This window comes from Syngnathus leptorhynchus, chromosome 4 (genome assembly GCF_054491065.1).
Source record: "Syngnathus leptorhynchus isolate UIUO chromosome 4, UIUO_Slep, whole genome shotgun sequence".
Lineage (NCBI taxonomy): Eukaryota > Metazoa > Chordata > Actinopteri > Syngnathiformes > Syngnathidae > Syngnathus > Syngnathus leptorhynchus.
Window position 1 is genome coordinate 9772520 of NC_141198.1, and position 23051 is coordinate 9795570.

Here is a 23051-nt window from a genome sequence, read left to right on the forward strand (position 1 = left end):
GTCTTCCCATTGCTAGCATTCCGACCAAATGCAATACTCGCTGAATGCTAAACAAACCTGTCTATTGAATAATTGAGGATCTCAGGCCAAAGGAGGTTTTGATTTGCATAGAGGCCCTATGGACCAAATCTGCATAGTGATAGAACTGGTCTTTCCCTGACATTCCTATCTAGCAATTACTATGATTTGCAATGTACAGTATTACCCCTTGTTGTACCCCGCCAGAATTAGCACAGTATTATAATTCCAACTAATATTATACTTGTGACTGTGATGATTCATTCATAATATTTGAAGTATAACTTGAACATAAAAACATGTCACAGACTAATTCTTGGATTTATTGGCGTACATAGAAGCTTTTTATGCAAGTAGGTTGAAAAGCTTATACTCTGAGTATCATAATGCATAATATATATGTCTTCTATTGTATAATATTTTCCGGAAACAATCATTAAGTCCTTTCTAGTAGATTATTAGAAGAAAACAAAACAATGCATTTTATGTTAGGGAATGAGTGGAAGTCTGCTTAAGCAGGCCCCGACTGATGTATTCTCACTCCCTCCTATCGCTCCCTTTTCGCCCTGGGCAGTAATCCTTGGACCCCTGCGGGTGCCCACCCTTCCCTTTGCTCTCATTAGTGAATAAGTTGGGGGGGGCCACGGGGAACCTGCAAGCTCGGAGAGACAGCCTGCCGCTATCCTCCTATATCCACGCTCCTCAGCTGGAGTAATGAGCACATAATCAGCCTTGCTCCTTCTCGGAGGTGAGACACCAGAGGGGAATGTGGGCTCCTGGCCTAGAGTGAGGTGGAAGGACACTTTCACTCAAAGTAAGCACATTTACCACCTTTAGATAAAATGGTCACCAGAAAAGTATGGTGAATGTCTCCTATCTGAGTCTTCGCTACAAAATCAGCATTTTTTCCTAAACTGTCCCTCTCTTTACTTTGCATTAGAGCAAAATTACTAATGTATTCAATTATTGAATTAATTTCAAAAAAATACATACAGCCTTTGATGAGAGGATTAGAGTCGGTTCAGTATATATCATTGAATTAAAATAAAATGACAGTCCTTTATTGAATAAAATAATATTTAAATTATATGGCATTATAAAGGGTCATTGGTGTGTCTTGCAGGTTAAGATATGCCTTTAAAAATATTGATGTGATAATCAAAACGTTTTACTATTTTCTAATTATTTTCTACAATGACTCAAAAGCTCTCCAAAAAGACCCAAATTGTTCATCTCTTTCTGATCTTTCAAAATTAAGTGAGCAGCACACAGTGATATTGCCAAAGCAGCTAGTGTCAAAGAAAAGTCACCAGGGTCACTGGCAGGTCAGAACATTTTTCTAATAAAATATTTGTCTTTGGTTTCAAGTGAGAGTAGTCAATGGTGGATTCCCACAGGCCAACAGCACCCAATACAATCGTTTCCCATTGAATGCGCTCGATGAGGACTTTGTCATGTGCATCACTGCGATTATGGGAGGCAGTAAATTGACCACAAACTCAGCAAGCATGTCTCGAAAAGATATCTGAGGTCAAGCGGCTGAATCACAATCACTTCTTTACTTAAGTGTGACTCAAGCGGTGCCTGGCATGACCTCTCTATCGATACAATCAGCCAGGTGAGGATGTTGATAGCTGCCAAGAACGTCACGCAAAGTTAAGCAAATTAAAAAGAAAAAAAAATGTTTTCAGTCCCACATGTCACAGTCCAAACACAAACCAGACGGGTCTGCTGACGTCACGCATCATCTAACTTGCAGCGAGACACTACCAGGACTTCAGGTTTACACCTGTGTGGGAAAGTTCAAGACGGGCACGGAGCGTCACACTTGAGAACTTTATGGAAGCAACTGAGTTATTGCCATTTTGACAGACAAAGAAGTCAGCAGTTTGCCCCTGGGTGCTGCAGCTGTTTAGAACTTTGTGTGGAGCGATGTGAACCAGGAGATTTAAATGCAGACTATGGCTCTGTAATTGGAAATAACTGCATTATGGTGATAGTTTGATGAAAGCGTTTACTTTCTTCACTGAAAAGGAATTCTTCCTCTAAACTTGCATGATTGGTTTGATAATTTGATTAAAGTTTACAGGATGTAGCCTGAAGATAACATTTCATTAGTACCAAGTATGCAGGAAGGAGTGATTTTTAGAGAATGGATACTTACACAGACTTTGGTTTGTGGGATTTTTTTTTAAATGACCACCACCAACAGCCTGCCCGCCCCAAATTTGAAACCTTTTTTTCTACCTTCAGGTCATGAAACTTTTTTTTTTGGGTCAAACAGAACTCTCTTTATCTCTGACGCACCCATCAAGACAAACGCTTCACTATTGTGAAAAATAGGGAACGCTGACTCCAAATGTGATCTCGTATGCGATGAAATATTTCAATGAAGGTGTAAACAGTTGCTGTGTTATGGTTGTTTTTGTGCACTCACTAAATGGCCTGGTGTTGGAGAGCGGGAATCTTTGAGTCCTGCAGAGCTGGGGACATCCAAAAGAGGCCATTTCATCTGCAAATACTGTGGAGAAAAGGCAGAAGAGCAGATTGAAGTAACAGCTCAAGGCATACAACAAGACGAGCCAACATTGATAAAAGATTTGCTGCATGAATGTATTGTGGCTCGAGTTATTTCGACTCAACTTTAGAGTCCACACCTATTGCTGAAGTGAAAGTGACTGGTGTCAACAGCAGACTGGTTGATGGCTGTGAAACTGCTGTTTGTCAAGGAAAAACAAGTGGCCAGCTGTGAATGCCCATCGCAGTGCGGGTGAAAGGAGACAGCTGGAAGGAAGCCTCAATAAGAGTGCAACCAAAGGTTGGGCTGCAGAGGTCTGACGCAAACTCTGTCTCAATTGATTTGGCCTTTTGTCCCACCTTCTTTATCACTATTTTTTGTACTTTTCTTTTTTTCTCTTTACAGTTATCACAAGATTGTGTAATTATTTGCATTCGGTAGCACTCACCAATTGGTCGCAGAATACAGAGTTGTGTGCTGAAGTTTTTTTTTTCTCTTTTGATTTACAGCACAACGCAACAAGTTCAACATTTTTTTTTGTCCTCCAGCAATCGAGTTAGCATGAAGCCAAATGTTGAAAAGCACGTCTCGACCATCTGGTTTATGAATCACTTTAAATGTCGCGTACAGCAGTTTGTCATGCGTGCAGGTTTCTTTTTTCATCTTGGGACGATTTCATATTAATTTTGCTCATCCGTGTCCATGTTTTAAAAAAAAAAAAAAAAGGGTGTTTTTTTTGGGAGGGCTTTTGGGAAGGTGTGTTTCATGGGCTCTGAATTCCAGCTTGCTAGACCACTGTCATTTATTTACATAGCATTGTCCTAATGGATCCCCATTCACCAGCAGGCTTATCTCCACTGACACAAAAACTGCTGAAGGATAGATTAAATGTGACACTTAATGGCGAGACATGTAAATATATATATTTTCAAAAATTGCTGCAGGATAAATGATGACAAACAAGCTGGCTGGAGGAGTCATGCTTTCACGTTTGGATTTTTAAAACACCATTCATCACTCCTGTTTGTAAGGAGGAAGGAAGCTTGGATGGCTGTGGGTTAAAAATGGAAAAGACATTATAGCAGAAGGGGAAAAGGGACAAGAGGGGAAAAAAAACATTTTCAGGAATGAGTTTGTCGAGCAGGCGGAGGTATTGTTTCCTGACAGCTGGGGTCCAACAGCGTACCCGGCCAGGGGGAAGGGGACCCTTTTTCTCTTGGGAAAAAAAAAAAGTGGGGAATTTCTTGACATCAGCCCTCTTCATTTTCACTATTCTGCGTGAGGCTGAATTGTGGCTTCCAACTAATGGGCCCAAGTCCATACAACTGTCAGGAGCCAGTTGCTTTTACTGACTGCGAGCGTACTATTGAAACTTTCTGTCACTGTGTGCATGGTGCCTAATGAATGCTGCACTGTGGGGATAAAATCCAAAACAATGCAGTTTTCTACATCTAATCTATGTCAATCATGAGGCCTTCCACAAATGAAACAAGTGCCATTGTGAGCATTTGGTTAAGCCCAGCCCTGCCCACCATGACTCTCCTACCCAATCCATCCACTTTTGACAGCTTTCTGCCAAGAATGAGGAACGTGCCCTAAGGCCCCCTTTTTTCAACAGCACCTACCTTTCTTTTAATTGCCAGCGCACCCGATGGAGCAATTCACACACTTCCGACTTGCTTACTGTCACTTTAGCTGCTGAGTGTATGATACAAACAGCAGAATGAAAGGGGGCGTGAGGGCACAGGAGGATGTGAGTCGTTTCAGAAAACATTTGTCGTTTTTAGCACATCAGGTTTTTAAGACAATTTCATTTTTGGACCTATAATAAGCTAGCGCAGTCACGATTTTAAAATGTGTTGTTATTCATTGCTGATTTTTCATTTAAAAAATCCACCTGTTGCTGAATTTTGTTCTTTAGTTTAATTATTATTATTATTATTATTATTATTTTTATTATTATATGATGCACTAGATAAAGAAGAAACTTGGGCAGATTCTGAATTAGTGCAAAAAAAATCCTTAAAGTTTAATTGTATCGCTGACTTAAAAAAATATATATAAATTTGTTCGCCAGTGTTATTATAAAGTTTGAAAACCACCATCAAAGCAAACCAATGTAATTTGAAATGAACTACAACTTAGTCAGCTGCATTTTACTTTAATACAAGTGGAACGTACTTATGGTCCCGGTCCATACTCGAATCTGGTTCAAGCAGCATGAGAGTTGGAAGCACTATTCCAACTGAAAGAAATATGTAGCTAAGTGATGCTCAGCTGATCCATTTTTACAATTCTTTAATTGTCTTCCAGCCTTGCTTGCAGCCTCCAATGCTCAGAATAAACATCAATCAATGTGCTACTTTCACAGGACCCAGATGCAACAAAGGTGGCAAAGACGCTACAGACTTTTTTTTCCAAACTGGAACTGATACCCTTTGGGGTTTTTTGAAGAGTGAATATGACATATGCTCTGGGGCGTGTGGCCTGCCAAAGTGGGGTTCTAATTGTTGCACTGCTCTCACAGAGTGCTGGAAAACACAGCCAAGAGTCTTTGTCATCTGTGAAATGTGTGGTTCGATCCTGGAGGCCAACATCACAGTGTGGAAAAGAGACAGATGCCTGGACATTTACTGTCAAACTAAGTCGCATGCTCTGCCAAAGGGAGAGAGAAAAAAATATATACAAGCAACTAACCACACATTTCAGTGGCAGAGCAGCAATCATAATTGCACAGTCAGAAAAACAGAAAATCTTGCAAATTCAATCTCAAATTGTATACAAAAGGACACTCGGAGTCGGGTAACTTTAGCGGCAACGATCCAATCAGACAAAGTCGGAGAGCAAATAAAAGAGTGAATGTGTGCAAAGGGACGGCTCAGACGAGGCCTCACGCTTGTGAAATGGCTTGGCCTAACTTGTAGTGAATAGCGTAGCAGCAGGAATGCCTCTGCGGATCGCTCCGGCAGATAATGTCAATCACCTACTGTGTGGAGAACCCCTCCCCATTGTTTTCTTTTAGCCCCCAACAGCAAACAAATGGGCCACACAGCTTGCTCTTTTGACTGAGGTGTTAATTACCGTCCCCTGCCCATATGAACAGCAGCTCCAGACAATAGCCCTGTCAGGCACCGACACAACAGTCCCTCCCTGGTTTGCTCTCCTGATATCACCTGCTTATGCAAGGGACTATTGACACCTCAACCTGATCTACGCATAAAAAACAATTCAAGCTTTCGGAACAAAGGGACGGCCATAAGTAGCCCCCCCGCCTTGTCTCCAAGTTTGCATTAAACTCATTGTTTGCTGACATTAGAGGCAATTACATTGACAATACTTAAGCAAACCTCTGTAGTCATTGTGCTAATTAGTGTGTAATTGATGGGGAAACGACAAGCGGCTCAGCTGGTCAGACCCGCAAAGCCCTATTGGGCCAAAGCAAAATTCTCAATGGCCACCAGACCTTCTTATCCCATCACCACCATGAAGTAATTAGATTAGTGAAGGAGGAAGCCATTTATTAAGACTATCTACAAAGAGGGTACAGAAAGAGAGAAACAACAAACATATTTAGAAGGCGGAGTAGAAAGTAAGCCTATTCTTAAGACATCATTATGTCTCTTGTACTCAATATGCAGGGTATTTTTGCTCCCCTGCAAAATACAATCAAAACCAATTTAAAAAGATGATTTGAACTACTTTTGCCACTTTTGTAATTTCCTTACACATAGTATGTTTTTAATATTATCCTCCTGAAGCCCACAGTTCCATATTGAAGATAGCCTCTTGCTAATGGCTACCACATTTGAAGTGCCCATTAGCGTACTGAGGAATGAAGTTAAGTGACTATGTCAGGGACACTCCCTCGGTTTGCCGGGCTTCTATTGTGACCCGCTTGGTCGCCCCGCACTCTTATTCACAGCAAGAAAAAAAAAAAATAGGTCAAAGGTCAGACATCCAGAGTGCTGTGGTTTCTATGGTAACATGGCCTATTAAGGCCAGGCTCATTGGCCTCTTAACATGCTCTTGTACACAAAAGAACTATTAGTGCAAAGAGGGAGAGCAGAGAGGGAAGAGTGGAGGCAGCGTCAAGCCAGGTCCTAACAACACAGCTTCAATGTTGTTCCAAGATTTCTAAGATGATTACAACAGAGCCTCCCGCACCTCTGTCCAATGAGATTTTCAGATTAGTTTTGAGGAAAATAATGTTTGTTGTAAAAGTGAACAGCAGTGTCATAGTTCACATTTTGTTCCTGCGCAATATGCAAAAAATGTGTGACTGACTCATGCATAATCTGTACATTGTCAAATTGGCCCACAAGCTGGTTTTATTTGAAAAGTCCTGGGAGTGAATTTATTGCACTTTCAGTCATAAAACAGCATGAACAAAACACAAGGCCAAGATAAACCCACCCCCAAACGAGCTTCTTTAATATTCTAACCCAGTGAGTTTGAATTTTTGCAAGTCAAGCAGCTTTTGCAGGATCCTTTTTTTTTTTTTCTTCCTTTTGCATGACACGATCCTGAGTTATTGCTTCCTGTATCCACAGCTTTAGAGCGTTAACCCAGAGCTCGCATGTGCTGCTACTCCACCTAGCTGACTTTCAGTTCATTTTAATGGCACATAATTAAACAGATTTTTAACTATGGTGAACGTGATGAATAGGTGAGTTATTGTGCTAGCTAACGGTATAATTAAACACCCCGAAACATAACTCCTATGCATCTGGTAGGAGCGAAGTCATCTCATAAAGACAAGAGAGGAGGGCGTAAAGCCGTTCAAGTCAATTACAAGAAGTTAGTTACGTGGTTTCTTAAATCCTTGGAGATCTGTTTTCAATTGTCACCGGCACCTCTGTTCAGTGTCAGCATGCTCTCGTGTCAAGACGGCATACACCTCCAGTGTCAAAGGTGTCGTCACGTTTTGTATCCTGTGCCATTGTTTGTCCAGTTGCACAGGAACACAACTTTTTTTTTATTGTTCAGGGAGTAGGCTGATTTCATTGAAATTCACAGCCGTAAACGTCTGTGTAATTAACTCCAGGACACGAGGTGGTTAGCAGCGCTCGGCTGGAGTTTTACAGTAAAGCTCGACTTGGAATATATAGTGAGTGCGTACCTCTGGGTCGACGCCAGTGGCGCACAAGTGAGAACCTTTCATTTATAACTGAGCCCAGACTGACTGATATAATGCAGAATTTCCTGCCTAAGCATTAGAGGTAATGATAAGCCTGCTCACAATGACCCGGGTGAATAGCGCAGCACAATGATTACTCCACAGGCCCCCACCGCCATCTTGCTTTTCTCAGTTGGGGGACAGTTAAGAGACTTTTCATGGCTTTTCCTTGAAATACACTTCCTTAAAAAGAGTTGAAGACAACAGACGAGGCAGTGAACAAGTTTGAAACAATGAAGTGGCTAGAAGTACGCGTAGGGAAGGCAAAAGATTTTTTTTTTTAAGTGACTAAATTAAACACATTTGTTTCTGCTCGCACATACCACAAGTCTTATGAAAACAGAGGGCTGATTGTGTTCACTCTGCTAGTCCACCCCCATGCCTCCTTCCCCTCCACTCCTCACCACCACCTAACACCACCCAGCTTCCCCAAGCCACCCCCCGTCCCCGTCCCGAATGTGAGCACACACACACACACACACACACACACACACACACACACACACACACACACACACACACACACACACACACAGCTGCCTGCAGATGCCTCCTGTGTTTGCTCTGTGAACACGAGCACAAATCTCCAGGCAGGCCCACAGACTTCTGGGCCCTGCCTCATCTCACATTTTACTACCTGACATCCCTAACACCCCACTGTTAAACCCGCTCTGACTCTCCTGTCTGCCTGCTCACCACCTGCACGCCAGCTCTGTCCCACTCAAACACACACACACGTGCATTTTTGGATGCCGCAACTATGCCCCGCCACACAGACCTGTGGGAATTGTGCATTTTAAAATACTTTCACACAGGTGATGGAAAAAGTTATTGAAGAAAATCTTAGGTGCTCAAAGCAAAATGATTTGGTCAAATGCCACCTTTCCAGTGCTAATTAAATTCGACATATAATAGCAAACTGGCTTCAAGTTGTTTGATATACAGCGCCATGGTAGTAACAGGACAAGAAATGTTTCTCACAATATTCCTAACATTCATCCTCTCAGTACGAGACAGAACCCGACCTACTGCCGTGACATTCCCCAGGGTTAGCTATGCGTATTGTCAGCAGACTGCAGTGAGAGCTGGAAAGCAGCCAAGCATTTTTTAAATCTCAAACATTTGTTAAAAGTCCCCACTTGCAGTTTGGATTTCCATCACGCTGTGGTATTGAGTACGGAATCATGACCCATTGATATACGTCTGGCTGTCCAATTAACTTGGCTTCTTTTAACTTTTTGCAAGACAAACCTTTTTCACTTGTAAGATTATTTAGCTTTTAGCAATCTAGGAATAATCTATGTGTCGGTATAAGAAAATTCCACTCATATGCATAGTGGCAGATGTTTTCTGGTCAATTAAAAAGAGTTCAATGTTTCACACACTGCGCCAAACTTGACAGTTTCAAGTATATATACAGCTGCTGCTATCGTTCAGTTTTAGTACACTCTAATTAAAACCTCAAGGTGATTATGCTCTTAATATCAGATTTCTGCAGACTTTTTTTTTTTTAGGAGCGTCCTCTTACAATTACACAGAATCCAGGAATGCAAAGCATGAAAAGGCAACCACTCACATTTTGTTATTTTAACATAATAACAACAACAGTCTCACTCTCAGGGTTTGTGAACAGAATGCAAGTAGGAAAGTTTATCTTTCTTGAAGAGCTGTTTCTGAAACCTCCAATCTGTGCCACCATTTACCAAACTTCTCGGTCCAAACTGCACACTGCTGCAAACAATTAGAGCAAAACCAAGAACTGTAAGTTGTTCTGAGCGAGACACTGGGAAAGAGAGAGCGAGTGAGAGTGAAAGGGGGAGTGACCGGAGGAGGAGAAGGGGTGCTTGCGCACAATTACAGCAGGGATTTATGGCCTGAGAAACAATTTATAAATCACAGTGCCTGTGCTAATGTGCTCCAGATTGTTCTCCATGCAGCTGCAATTTTGGTCTGCATGAAACGGCATAATAAACCTGGCTGGAGGACATGTTTGGGTGGTGGCGGGGCAGGGAAAAGTTGAGATCGTGGGTGGGGGCTGATGAGGGTAAGGTTATGTGCTCCCAAACTTCCAGAGGTGTTTTAAACAAAGGAAACACGAGACCTTTTTTCATTACCCGGTGTGAAAGTTTGCCCGAGAGCCTAAAATGTTAGCCTGGCCAATAAAGACAGAATTCCATCTTTGTCTATCGATGCGCAATAAATGCGAAGTACGACGATTAAAACACGTTTTCAAAGTTACTATTGGATTGGCACAGTAGCCGGATGGAAAAAAACGTCCAGAATTTTTCCTAGCAAGGGGAAGTGTGACACATTGTGCAAGTTTACACTCTTAAGTATCAAGGCCAAAATGGAAAGCAGATTTCTGACCTCACCGTGAAACGCTACCCTTATTACATTGTAACATAAGTGAAATGAATTCTCAATTATAATAAGAAAAGGCAAATGTTGCAAGCTGATCCCTTCATTGTGGGAGAAGGCCGGTGTGGAAGAAGGGATCGGATGTACCGAGGATAGCTTGGGCTTTTGTGGCCACTCAGCCAACTGGCCCTGAACCTTGGCCTCTAACCCTTCACCCTGGGGGGCAAACAAAGCTCTGAGTGACATCTGAAACTAGACACTCTGCGGAGAGAGAGAGAGAGAGAGAGAGAGAGAGTGTCTGCTCAGGACTCCAATAACCCCATTAACTCTGCAGGAAAAGATGTGTGGCATTTTACTTTGTTTTTGACACATGTCTACAATGAGGCTGTTAGAAGTGGGCACCCTGACAGGTATTCAATCTTGTTGACTTATAAGCACAACCATCTCGAGTGCAGATGAGTAAAATGCTCCAAAATGACACAAAGCAGAGTCAGTGTTAATTGTGAGCGATACACACATGCCTACAATTAGGGACGATCAATATAAACTCCATCTAATAAGAACAACGTGATACTAATCACTAATTAAGTGATTCGCTGGTGCCCCCACCGCGTCAGAAAGCTTCTGCGGACTTATTCCGAGAGCGTCGGCGTTAATAAAGCGTCAACTGAAAACAGAGAAACGTCGGCGGCATATGTGCGGCCATGCGAACGCGAGCCTTCGTCTCCAGTATGCTGAAAGCCACTGTAGTATTTAAATCAGGCAAAGAGGGAGGAAGACTGGGCCAAGCATTCTGGAGCTCAGCTGTGAGGCTCTAAGCCGTTGCCCTAGGGTTTTTGTCCTGCCTTTCAGGGCAAGTCTGAGGTAGTCAAAGAACCTATTCATGGCCGGCGCTCCCCCTGCCAACACACCCATACAGCCCCAGTTAAGTCAGCCGAGAGCTATAGAGCCTCCCCATTTCACACGAGAATCAGACCTGCCCCTAAAGCCTGCTTCAGGGATCTCCAATAGCCAACCCCTCCAACTTATTTTACGAATCAAACAAAAGGGTTTGGCGGCCCATTCCATGTCATATAAGGTCGATTAGATTTATTTTTATTTTCTTGGTGTAGATACTCTAAATTTGAGGCAAAAGCCAGCGACATTTGTAAGGATTTGATGTCCAGCCACAGAAATGGCAAAGGGATTATGTCAACAGAGAGCACCGAGATTGGCCTAATGCTCGAGCTGACAGTACAACCTGAAAACGTCACATGATTAAGTCACCAAACAAAGAAACCTAATCATACTGATCATCTGAGTTAGGCAAAAGGGGAATTTCACTAGTGTCTTATGTCTAAGTAACACAAGGTTTCTCAACTCATCAAGAACATTACCTCATCATTTTAAGGTCCGTGACATACAGATGTGACACAAAGAGTCCATCAGATGTTACTGCGGTTTATTCCTCAAGATTCACAAGTCGGTCTTGAGATAAGGCTGCTACACATTTAGGATGACCTGTGCTTTTGCTCGGCTGTAATCTAATTTAACGCTTGCCAGAACATTGTGACTCCTTAACTAAAATTGGTTTATGAGGGTAACTGAGGTAAGTAAGGGGCACTCGGAGGTTGGATTATGGTCAATTCAAAGTTGTCATTTAATGGGACACTTGTATAAAAAGATTGAAACTGGAATCAGCATAATTATAGTCATCAAATAGTCAAGGACAAATTCTTCCTCTCAAATATTAAAAGTTAATACGTAATTACCTTTTTGACTCATTTGTGACGTTGAGTGACAGGATTTAAAAGTTCCATATTTCACAAATTTACTTCATTTGATATTGCCCAAAAAAATCAATTGAACTGTCAAACAGAACCAAACAGAATGTTTGTCACAAGCCAAGGAGTAATACAAACTCGGTTGTCATGATACTAAAATTCCGACTTTGATACCTGAATAATTTATGTCGAAACTGATACTAATATACTGATACTCAATACCATGGTCAAAACGTAGAAAACACACACACACACACACACACACTCACCTATTTGCTTTTTTTCTTTATCATATCCCATTAATCTGGATGCCCTGCTTAATTGTATTTTTCCCTTTGGCCCATTCCATCTCTTGTTTGTTTTTTTCTTTCAGAATATTGTTTTTCCCATGGCAGTTATGAAAAAGTGTCAATTCTTTGTGGATTTTCACTCCCCATGCCCTCCCAATAACAAGGGTCCACTGTATACACACACACACACACACACACACACACACACACACACACACACACACACACTCACACTGCCAGTCATATGTTTGGACAGGGCTTCTCATGCTATTGAATGTGAAACCATGTTCAAATTTCTGACTCATGTTATGTTGATATTTATGTAGACAGTACATTTTGTTTACAGTATTTGTAGTTCATGCACATTTTTCAAATGTACATGTTATTTTGTGTCTTCATTAAATGAATAAATAACGAATCAGTGCAGCCATTTGGGATAAAAATCTCATGGCAACCAAAAAAAAACAATTTTCCGCTCTTTTATGCATACCATAGGTCAAAAAAGGACATGGATAGGTCAAAAAAGGACATGGATTAGTCAAACTTAATCCATGTCCATAAAGAGAGGAAACTTTGTTTTTTTGGTCTATGCGGTTCTTCGATTGCCCGTAATTAGCAATAAAAGCTAAAAGGCTTGCAAAATGAGCGAATCATTTTTTTTTTTTACGCCATTGTGACGTAGATTCGACACTCGTATTCGAGTTCCTGCCCACATCTTGACTGCTATCCCGCCCAACTCGTGGGGTAAAAAAAAGCTGAGAGGAGACAACAAAACTATGCTCCTTGTGTAAAACTAAAACTTTGCATCAGTTGCCAACCTCAGAGAAGTTTAGGAATGAACTGCATCAATGTATTTGTACTTTTCAAATACCGCTATACCAATCAACCCTAACATTAACACTGTCTTAATAACTTCATCTTTAGATTGGATTTTCTCAATACAACCGGGTTGTTACTAAAGTAAAATACTCTACGTGGTCTGGTGGCTTCAAAAGAGATTTAACATGATCTACTCCAGCACTAAAGCAGATACTTAAAAAGTCAACACTTTGATAAGCTGGTTCCTAATTCTATAACAGTTGAATGCATTGTACCTGACATTGCTATCAATGGATGCTATAAAGTTGCATCACCACCACTGGAACAAACTCAGCGGGAAGCGGCAAAAGTGATTTATAGGTTTAACATGAAGAACAGCTGCTCTTGCTCGCTGTCGACTACTCTCATCCTGGACGGATATCCATTCACTTCTTAATTTAGTATGACCAGTACAACCTCACTGATATGAAACGCATTCTGTACGACATGGCCTTTAGCCATCCCTCTGTGGATATGAAGCAAGGAGGAGCCTGATAAAAATCTTAGGAGTACTGATGTGACATGTAGTATGTGACTTGATGGCTTCCTGCTGTTTGCTGATTGGGCTGTGAGAGGGAATGGCAAGGCATGGCGCTCTGTGGGAGACAAGTATCCCCCGATAAGTGAGTGCCTCAAGGTCTGGAAGCGGGCCCACTTCAGGATAACAGGCAAGGAATAGTCAGAGCCATATCTGCCCCAGTTTCTGCTCCCTCCACCACCATCTTGTCAACAATCTCCCTTGTCTCTCTCTCCTTCCTCAACTGCAGCCTGTAGAGCTTAAACTGAAAACAGCTGCTCGAAATACCAGACCGATGAAACCCTGTTTAGAGCATTTTCTTTTTCTTCCTGCTGTACAATCACATTTTATTAGCTCGGAGTTAAACGTTTAAGGTACAATTAAGGAGGGGAGGCATTTTTTATGTGACCTAAACTATAGCGTAAGAGCTATATCCCACAACAACCCCGCAGAAAAACAAATTGAGCTTTTAAAAAAATATATATATATGGCGAAACCCCGTTCTGGGCTCATTTTGTAGATTTTGCGGTGTTATTAATTCTGTATTTTTGCTATTTGTTGCAGCATTGTTTTGAAACAATTGAAATCTCGCACATCAAAAAATAAAAAAACATTTGTACCGATTTAGCCAATCAGAGCGTAGCTATTGTTTTATCAGCCGCTAATTGGCGGTTTTTATTTTTTACACTTCAACCCTAAGATGTGGAAGAAATTTTAACAGTTGCTTTCGTGTTTTAATTCAGGTCACAAGAAAGAATAAATGAATAATTATATGTTAAGCTTTTGCAGCTTAAGCCTAAGCAAAAGTCACCTTAAATTGTACATTGAAATAATAAATCATAGTAAAATAACTTGCGTATTATTATGCAAATCTATCGTACCTCGACATAGAAAATAAATGGTTTGTTCTAGATTGGGTGCTGAATTTCACAAAAGTAGGTTATCAAAATAAATATTACTCTTTCAAAAGTACTGTTGCTGAACATCCCAGAGTAAAACACGGGAAAAAAAGTGCTGAATACAGGGCAAAAAAACAAATATTTGAACAAAACCCTGTCTTACACTCTATCAGAGCTGCCAAGGATGGGTGGTAACTTTTTTTTCTAACCCTCAAATGAATAAATGAACGTTCTTTTTGATGAACACAAGCTTCTCAGTAAAGTCAGCTGACAGACGGTTTCGCATCTCATCCAGGACATTTGAGGTAGCACTCAAGTGTCTCTCACTGTCCACACTTGTGCACAACGCAGAGAAACTTGGCTGCAACAACAGCCAGTGAAGGGATTCTGTTTAGCAAGGGCCCTTCAGAGGACTGAGTGACCTGGAAATGGTTTGTTCACAGAGGTAGTTCTGCACCTCAGTAATAGTTGAAGCAGAGACCTCCTTTCAAATTCATTTTCTTCCAAAATCCCATCAAAGATGCTTCTGAGTTTGCTGGTTTCAGCTGATGGGGCTTTTCTCACTGGCTCTTCATTTAACATGCTGGTTAGGATGACCTTCTCCATCCTTCTCTAGGAGCATATCTTTAGCAAGTTTCTGGTGAGCTGGATTTGAGAAATACTTATAGCAACATCATTATTAATTCACGTAAAATAATGACAATTGTAAATAAATAATGATGGCAAATCTATAAAGGACTCACCTGTCTTTGTACCTTGTATCTTCACTTGTAAAATCTCAAACTCGGATGATTCTTTGTAAGTGACGAAGCAAATGAGTTGCATTAAAGTTGGTACCTCCATGAGAAACGGGCTGTTTACAGTAACTGCATGTGGCTGATCGATGTTTGTCTTTTTCTCGTGAAAAACAATCCCACACAGCAGACATGTTGTTGGCCTGATGATTTACGACAGCCATAAAGCGTGTCGGCACCGCAAAAACACTGACAACTGGATCGGCCGATCCCGTGATTGAATCCAATTTTGTCCATTACTCATAAGAGCCGGATCGAGAGCCGATATCAGATACCGGCTCGGGGCATCCCTAGTTAAGAGGAAAAAAAGTGCTGTCCCTCATTTTCTTTACCATTCCTTGCTAGCAGGTGACTGAGCTCTTAATGCCTTGAGGCTCTGTGCAGTTAGTGACCAATTGACAATCGGCGAAGAGTCACAGACTGTAAACTTTCTCCAATGACCTTAGACTTGTACTTAAGTGATGCGCATCTTCAACCACATAACACGTGCAATGTCATTCTTGACAAATAACGAACGAATGCAATACAGTAAATAAGTCATAATAATATGAATGCTTTTAATTTCTCAAATATTGCAAAACAATTAAGAATACGACAATTGAGAGTTGACTAAGCGTCATCTTTTACCGATTGACTTTTATGATGGATCAGCAATTTTCTTTTTATGTCAAATAGTCGAAAGAAAGCCTAGACCACAGAAAATGACATAACTGTCATTTTACGTGACATACATGTCTCCATTTATTTTATTTTATTTTGTCTCCATGGTTAATGATGATTAGCAACTGGAGGGTTTCAGAATCCTCCTCTAACTGTCAGTCCCATAAAGGCTAAAGGGCACGCTGATCTACTGACCATTCACAGCCAGCTATATAAATGAATGTACATTTGCAGATAAGAAGTGTGCAGTAATTTTCAAACAGGAATAAATTAGTGTTAAACTATTTCAAATCGTCAGTAAGAACACGTAAGTCTCTTTTCGTAAGCAATCTCACATACATGGTCTACGTCATACTTTCAAAGCTCTGACAGAGACAAAAGGAGATGGCAGGGCAATTTCAGGTGAAGTATCTTCACCTTTGGCCCACGACAAAGTTCGACCAACGTGTTCACACGGAAAAATGATGTACCGAAAAGCCCAGACTATGTCGTAGCGTCAGCCAAACACGAGAAGAGAAAAACACATCAATCGATAAAAGCACATTTGCACACATATTCATGCTGTTACATCAAAGGGATTCATTGATGTCACTGAATACGGAGAGCGTGCGGCTTGAGAGAGATGTTGGTGATCCTTTCCTCAAAGGGTGCTGAGATGCTCCTGATGGGCCCCACACTGGAGAAGCCAGAGTGCACTTTAAACAGAATTTGTAATGACAGGCGGGCGGGTGGGTAGGTAGTGAACTAGCAAGGCTACAGGGTAGAGACGTCGACGCTAGCTCTTGCTTTTCGTAGAGCCCCGCTGGGGAAGAAGACGGAGCAGGACTGACACCATTTCCAACAGATCCACTCAAGCGTTGCATGGAATTGAGGAACTAGCAAAGCAACACATGTTCCCATTAAACCCAGAAAGACAGGTTGTGCATCAAGCCACAGCGGTAACGCATATTTGAGTGTCACCTCACATGGCATCTGCTGATCTGACAGTTCCATTAATTCTTTTATGCAGGATGTAAATTCCTAAAATAACTACTACAATCATTTGATTTACTTTGTTTTGCTCTAATTAAACTTGATGGGCTATTGGTGGAAGGAAGGATATGAAGAGAGATTCAGAAATAGGACAATATTAGAATACAGTCTGAAGCTGAGGTTTTCTTTTTTCAGGAGAAATGTCTTTGAATAGTTTCGGAGTTCGATCTATGGTTAGGCACGTATGTATAGAGCATTAAGCCGTTGAATACCTCACAAGAGCTCCACTTTGTGTCGTTAACATTTTGTGGCAACTTTTGATGAGGACTTTTTATTATTATTTTAAAAGATGTGCGTCGGAATGGAAGAATATTCGATACATTGGGAGTTGTAGAAAGTGGACTCGAATTCGGCCTCTGGTGTCACCATTTTTTTTTTTTATCAGTTGATATCAGTTAATCTAGAATATTTGGTTGGTTTTAGGTTTTACTATGAAGAGTGCTTTACTTCATTTTATACCTGTGGTAAAAATGCGAATGAATTTGTCCCACACTCAAAATGATAAATGATTAATCATTATGAATATGCACGTCAACAGATATCTGTCAACGTGTACCATGTGATTGACTGTCGACCAATTCGGGGTGCCTCTCGCCAGCCGGGGTCCGCTCGTGACCCTAATGAGGACAAGCAGTCTCGATGGACTGAAAGGAACATTAGCGAAAGTCTCTAAACCAACAATGACATTTCTGTGGTTGCTGCCAATTGGTTTCTAATTAATCAGCCCCACTAAACTGGTGGAGGTGTTTACCTTTGAAGGGAAAAAAAAAATCTTTTTAAAAACTATATAGCCAGTCAAAAATGCTGTCTCTGTTGACACAGTGCTTGGCTGAAAAAATATTTGCACTCTAGAATTCAGATTACTTGCAGCAGAGGAATACAACACTGAGGGTTGTTAGAATGTGAGCGCTGGACACTGTTGCCTCTGTTGCAAAGTATCCACGGGGCTTCACCTGAACACGCCATCAGCACCTCCCCTAACCCTCGCAGACTTTACACACACAAACGTGCTCCACGCATGAGTGCACGCATACATGCACGTAGCAAGGTGAATAGAGTGTGCAACCTGATGAAAAGACACCTCCACACAAACAGCATTTGCTTATGTAGGGGAGAGGCCCTTTTATTCATCAGGACAATGTCTGTGTTGACATTTCTTTGTCTGATTTAAGCAGCAAACGCAACAGAAAAGGGGGGGGGGGGGTCAGAGAAGCATGCAATTGTAGCCACTGACATGTTCAGACTTACACAAGCTCTCCATTCATATCTCAATCTCCCACCAAATTCTATTCGACAATCATGCTCATGAGTTTGATGGAGATATATTTGAGAGGCTAACCTGGCTCTCGCTTACTCGCAACTTCTCACACACAAGAGGCATTTCACTCTTTAGTGGCGATGATGATACTTGCAGAATTGTTTCAAAGTGCTGATGAGGCTTGTCAGACGTGACCATGAAGCAGATTCAGCCATTAAATCTGGCAGCGCTCTGTCACTACTGGAACAATGAGGTGACGATCACGTCAGTGGATTGACAAACAACAAGCTGGATTTAGACTCGCTGGGACAAATCTCCGCCCCTGAACAGGCAGGCGTCTGGTGGAACATCTCTGCAAACATAAAACCTCCTCCTCAGCCCTCGCTGGATTACAGCGGAATGTCAGCTCGGAATGGGCTTTAAATCAGTTATGCTTGGCCCTCAGGGGAAGTCTGAGCTGATCCCATGTAGCCCGTCTCTCATTGCTCATGATAGATTCACCACATCCAAATTTAAACGCTCCACAATCGCCTGATTACTCCACAAGTTTTATTATATTGACCGTATATGTCGTAAAGTACGCCGCATTAAACGAGATGACACCGATCGTATACGTGTTTAAAATGATACTTAAAAACAGATACAAAGAGGCTGTGTAAAACCAAAAACGAGCTTGCACGCATTGTTGTACACGTCAGAACAAGAAATACTTTGAATAACCTTTTAAACCTATGAAATGGCAGTTGTGGCCACGCAAACAAAAGCAGAAGATTGTGTTACCTGCAATTAATCACATGATCTGTATGCAACTTGAGCATGTCTCATGTTGCACAAACATACAAAAAAAAAAAAAAACCTGCACATAAAACAAACTTGTCAGGCCCAAAGCAACAAGGCACAATAAATAAACCGTGGCTAGGCCAGGGGATTGTTTGTCTCTTAAGGCTCCGGGGATGACAGCACATTTCAGGGTACCCTTGGGGCAAATCTTATCTCACGAGACATTCTGTGTTTTCAACAAGCATTTGTGTGATGAATGTAACTGTAAAGACCATAAGATAAACTCTCGCCCAAACGTCAAAGCAGGCTGTTGGAGAAATGATTGTACTGCACTACTCAAACAAACCAAGTTTGAGCTTTAGGACAAAAAGACAAACCATCAATTAGACTAGTCAATATTAAAGAACTGGGCAATATGGAGAACCCCCAAGATGGCTCTTAAGTATGCCAGCTTTTGTTTGCTTGCTTTTTTTTTCTGCTATGGTGACGATAGACGCTGTCAGCTAGCCCTGCCCTATTGACCTCATTCTTTCTTAGCTCATGTGGAGGGTCTGAGCCTTTCACTATTTTTTTTTTATCTTAAGCAATGAGCTTCAATTTAAGTAGTAACAATGAAAGCCCCAGAGGCGATAGACAATGAGATAATGTAGACGTGCAAATATAAACCTTCAAAAAAACTCATTAGATACAGTAGATAATATGTTGGACATCGACTATGGTGGCCATAAGAAACAATTTGTATGAGGTACAAGATGTCGTGTATGGCCCAGTAAGAGCCGAGTGGCCATTTAGTTAATGAGCCCCAATGGAGACCTCCAATGAAGCCATCAAGACTGTTCAGAATAACAATGGTCAACTAACGCCTTTCTAATTGAATGGAAGGTACGGGGAGGTGAGGGGAGAGGGCCTGCAACAGTGAAAAGATGACGAAAAAAAAAAAAAAAGTGGGAGGGGGTCTTTTCAGTCCGATGCCTGCGGGCTTTAACGAAAGTACTAGTTTTGGGGGGGGTGGGAGTGAAAAGAGTTGGGGGATGGACTAATCTGAGAAACAGCTTTCCAACATGAAACTTTTTTTTCCATGAGAAAGTATGACCCGCTTAAAGGTAAATGAGTATTATTCGAGAGGATTAAAAAAAAAAAAAAAAAAAACACGTATACGGTGCAGGGATCACATTTAGCTTAGTGGAAAATTTTAATTGTCAGCACGTCCCTTCTTTCTTTCTTTGGACTAACTTTTCACCCAACATTGTGCTGAGCGTATTATGCCATGCTTAACAAGCCCATGCAAGCTCTCCATCAACACCTTAAATCTGTCAAATCAAAACCTTAAAAAAATGTCTGTGAACAAACCACTGTCACAGACACGCTAGTGTGATGCCACTTATATATATATATATATATGTCAAAGCAAGCTATTACTTGGTCGTGACTATTGGGTGTGACTTGAGCAACTCCTTTTTCGAAGTTGCACACAGTGTAAACACGTTGAACTGATGGGTAGCAGCACGAAAACACAAAACACCTCAACCATTCAAGACAATTGCATACAGAACCATGCTAAATACTAAGTAAACAGTCAATGTTTCCACAACATATTAAGCATGAAAATAATTTGGAATCACTCAATCATTTGCATAATTAAATGCAAATCTAAGAACCAGCTAATTTTGATCACCCTCTTAAAGACAAAGAAGTAATTCCTCAGGAGGCCACAGAGGAAATATGGCCCTCTTGCAGTACACAAGAAACTTTTAGGCTGGGCAAAAGTTTGTGAGGAGTGTGAGCGACTACAGGAAAGAGTGTTTGAGATTAGCAAAGGACATGGAAACTTACTGTTCTTGTACTGGGAGAAAGAGAGCCATTGGATAAGTATGGATTGGTGAGGTCTGGGATCATGAGAAAGGGGTAGCCAGGGTAGTGGGGGCTCTTAAAGAGACCTCCATCGTGCTGTCTTCTCAGTGCTGCAAATATACACATTAGTAAGTCAACACATGCAAAACTATTTTTGAGTCTACATCGGATGTTTTTTTTTGTTGTTGTTGCCTTTCTTACCTTCAGTAAAGTAGTCTCTTGCTTTCTCATAACTTTCGGCGTCAACTCTGGTTTGGGGGCGCCTCTCTGCTTGCTGACAAGGGGCATGCGCACATATAAACTAGTTAAACTTTTTGGAAAATTCAAATCAAGCACATAGATGCAGATATAAGGGTTTGGAAAAATAAAGGTTTGGTTTAGTTTTTTACCTCAGAGTCTGACGAACTGCTGTTGTTTTCCGACTCGTTAACTAGCGAGGATTTAACGTCATCCAAATCTCTTTCCGCAGAGACATTTTCGGAAATCTTTTCCTCCTGTTCCCCTTCGTCTTTAAACGATATCATTTCATCATTGGCCCCCAAATCATCGCCGCCGCCTCCGTTCAGCTGAGGCATTTTTGCACACCAGTAAAGTGGATCGACAAGAGTGGAAGAAGAAAAAAAATCGTGAGTGCAGCCGCTAGAACAAACCACTTGTAATCAGATCGTCCGAACGGTTCCGTGGTGAGACACAACTAACTACAAGAAAGTGTCCATTTTTCATCTTCTGGACGTGGTTCCGACGTCCATGGCAATAGTAATCCACGGTATTTGCAGCAACTTGTCAAAGTTTGTCTCCTTGGAAGCGCGTGCGTCCCTTTAGCGCGCGTCCCCACTGTGGGATGTCCTCATACAGAGCCCCGGGGCCCACAAAAAAAAAAGAAAAAAAGAAAAAACCGACTGCAGTCCAAGCCAGCGAGAGGTTACTCAATGCACTAAAGATCCATGTGTGAGGAAACAATGGCTACAGCCCAAAAAAAAAAAAAAAAACCATGCGAGAATTTGTGGCGTCTTGACTCCTAAAGTTTGAGCCTACGTGTGGTTGTTTGCCTCCGAAAAGAAACAAAATGTCTAATGGGTTGTTTGGAGAAGATGTCAGGAAATAAAATAAAGAAGTATATGTTTATCTGGACGCGGTCGCTCTTTCCCTCCACATCGCAGCCCGAGAATGTGCCCAGATAACAAGTTGGCTGCTCAAGTGGAAGAGCGCAGCCCAAGCGTGCGTATAGAGGAGGAGTTTACTCTGAAAACCGACACTTCTTCGTCCAGCAAAGCTGCTATTCTTAACCCTCAAGATACCAGTACACAATGAAGACGTCCAACTTTTGTTCGTCTTCTCGGATTATGTCCCACGCGGCAAATTTTACGCACTGTCTGCCACAAAATTAGGTACAGCAACACAATGTAATGAGAAAGTTGGTGTTAAAAAGAGTTCATGACGGAGCATTTAACATTGCTGTCATTGTATATTCTTTATTCCTCTATGACTATTGATATCATTATTACATTGTCAACACGATATCTTCTTTATTTATCCAAATAAAATTGAGCAAGACCAGCAAAAGAAATTGGCTATGTTATCAAACCTTTACAATGTCTACAAGAATTGTGACTTATGAGCGATGAGGGTGTCATAATTACATGTTGCCATAATTGCATGTGCTGTCAAACAATAATCTGGCAGAGGCACACGCATGAGCACCTGGAATCAGTATGTTGGTGGCGCAACTCAAGGCTCGAGTGAGGCAACTATCCAGGGCCTCCTCTGAGAGTCTGCCTCTTGTTTTTTCTCACACAAGACTTAAATACATGGGTCACATTGTTCATATGAGGAACAGGACTGGAGGGCCAGTGTTGCAAGAAGTCATGGAAGAAAGGAAGTGGTTAGAGTTCTTTTTTTTTTTTTTCCTGTGGACAAACCTGCACATAAATCTTTGGCGCCCCAGACATGACATTACTAACAAACAAAAAAAAGTAATTTGTGCACACGCTCTATTATGTACACACAGAGTGCTACTTTGTGGGCATAACCTACAACTTTGTGCGCATACTATTTCGTGTGCGCAAATTAGTTAGAGCGTGCACACGAAGTAGTTGCCGGTGTGCATGAAATCGTTAAGAGCGTGCGCACGAAGTAGCCTCGCCTCAGTGCGGGTAAGTTGGAGAGGCAAATCAAACGCACCTTCTTTCAAAGTTGAACTCAAAGTATCAAGTATTGACCGGAATAATTAACCACCTGGATGCTGGATATTATTATATCAACAAGAACACGAGAAAGAA

The 23051-nt window shown here is 41.5% G+C and overlaps 1 protein-coding gene across 2 annotated transcripts in view; it reads right to left on the bottom strand.

The window, feature by feature from the left end:
* tcf7l1b (transcription factor 7 like 1b) overlaps positions 1-21945 on the bottom strand; it is a 30562-nt gene extending 8617 nt beyond the window's left edge. For both annotated transcript variants that reach the window (XM_085909416.1, XM_085909415.1), the window contains exons 1-4: positions 21162-21945; positions 20974-21046; positions 20755-20882; positions 2456-2539 (exon numbers count right to left, since the gene is read on the bottom strand). In XM_085909416.1, coding sequence (XP_085765542.1) covers positions 2456-2539; positions 20755-20882; positions 20974-21046; positions 21162-21347 — 471 coding nt within the window. In that variant the 5' untranslated portion in view covers positions 21348-21945. The remainder of the gene's footprint in view (positions 1-2455; positions 2540-20754; positions 20883-20973; positions 21047-21161) is intronic.
* Between the last annotated feature and the right edge of the window lie 1106 nt (positions 21946-23051).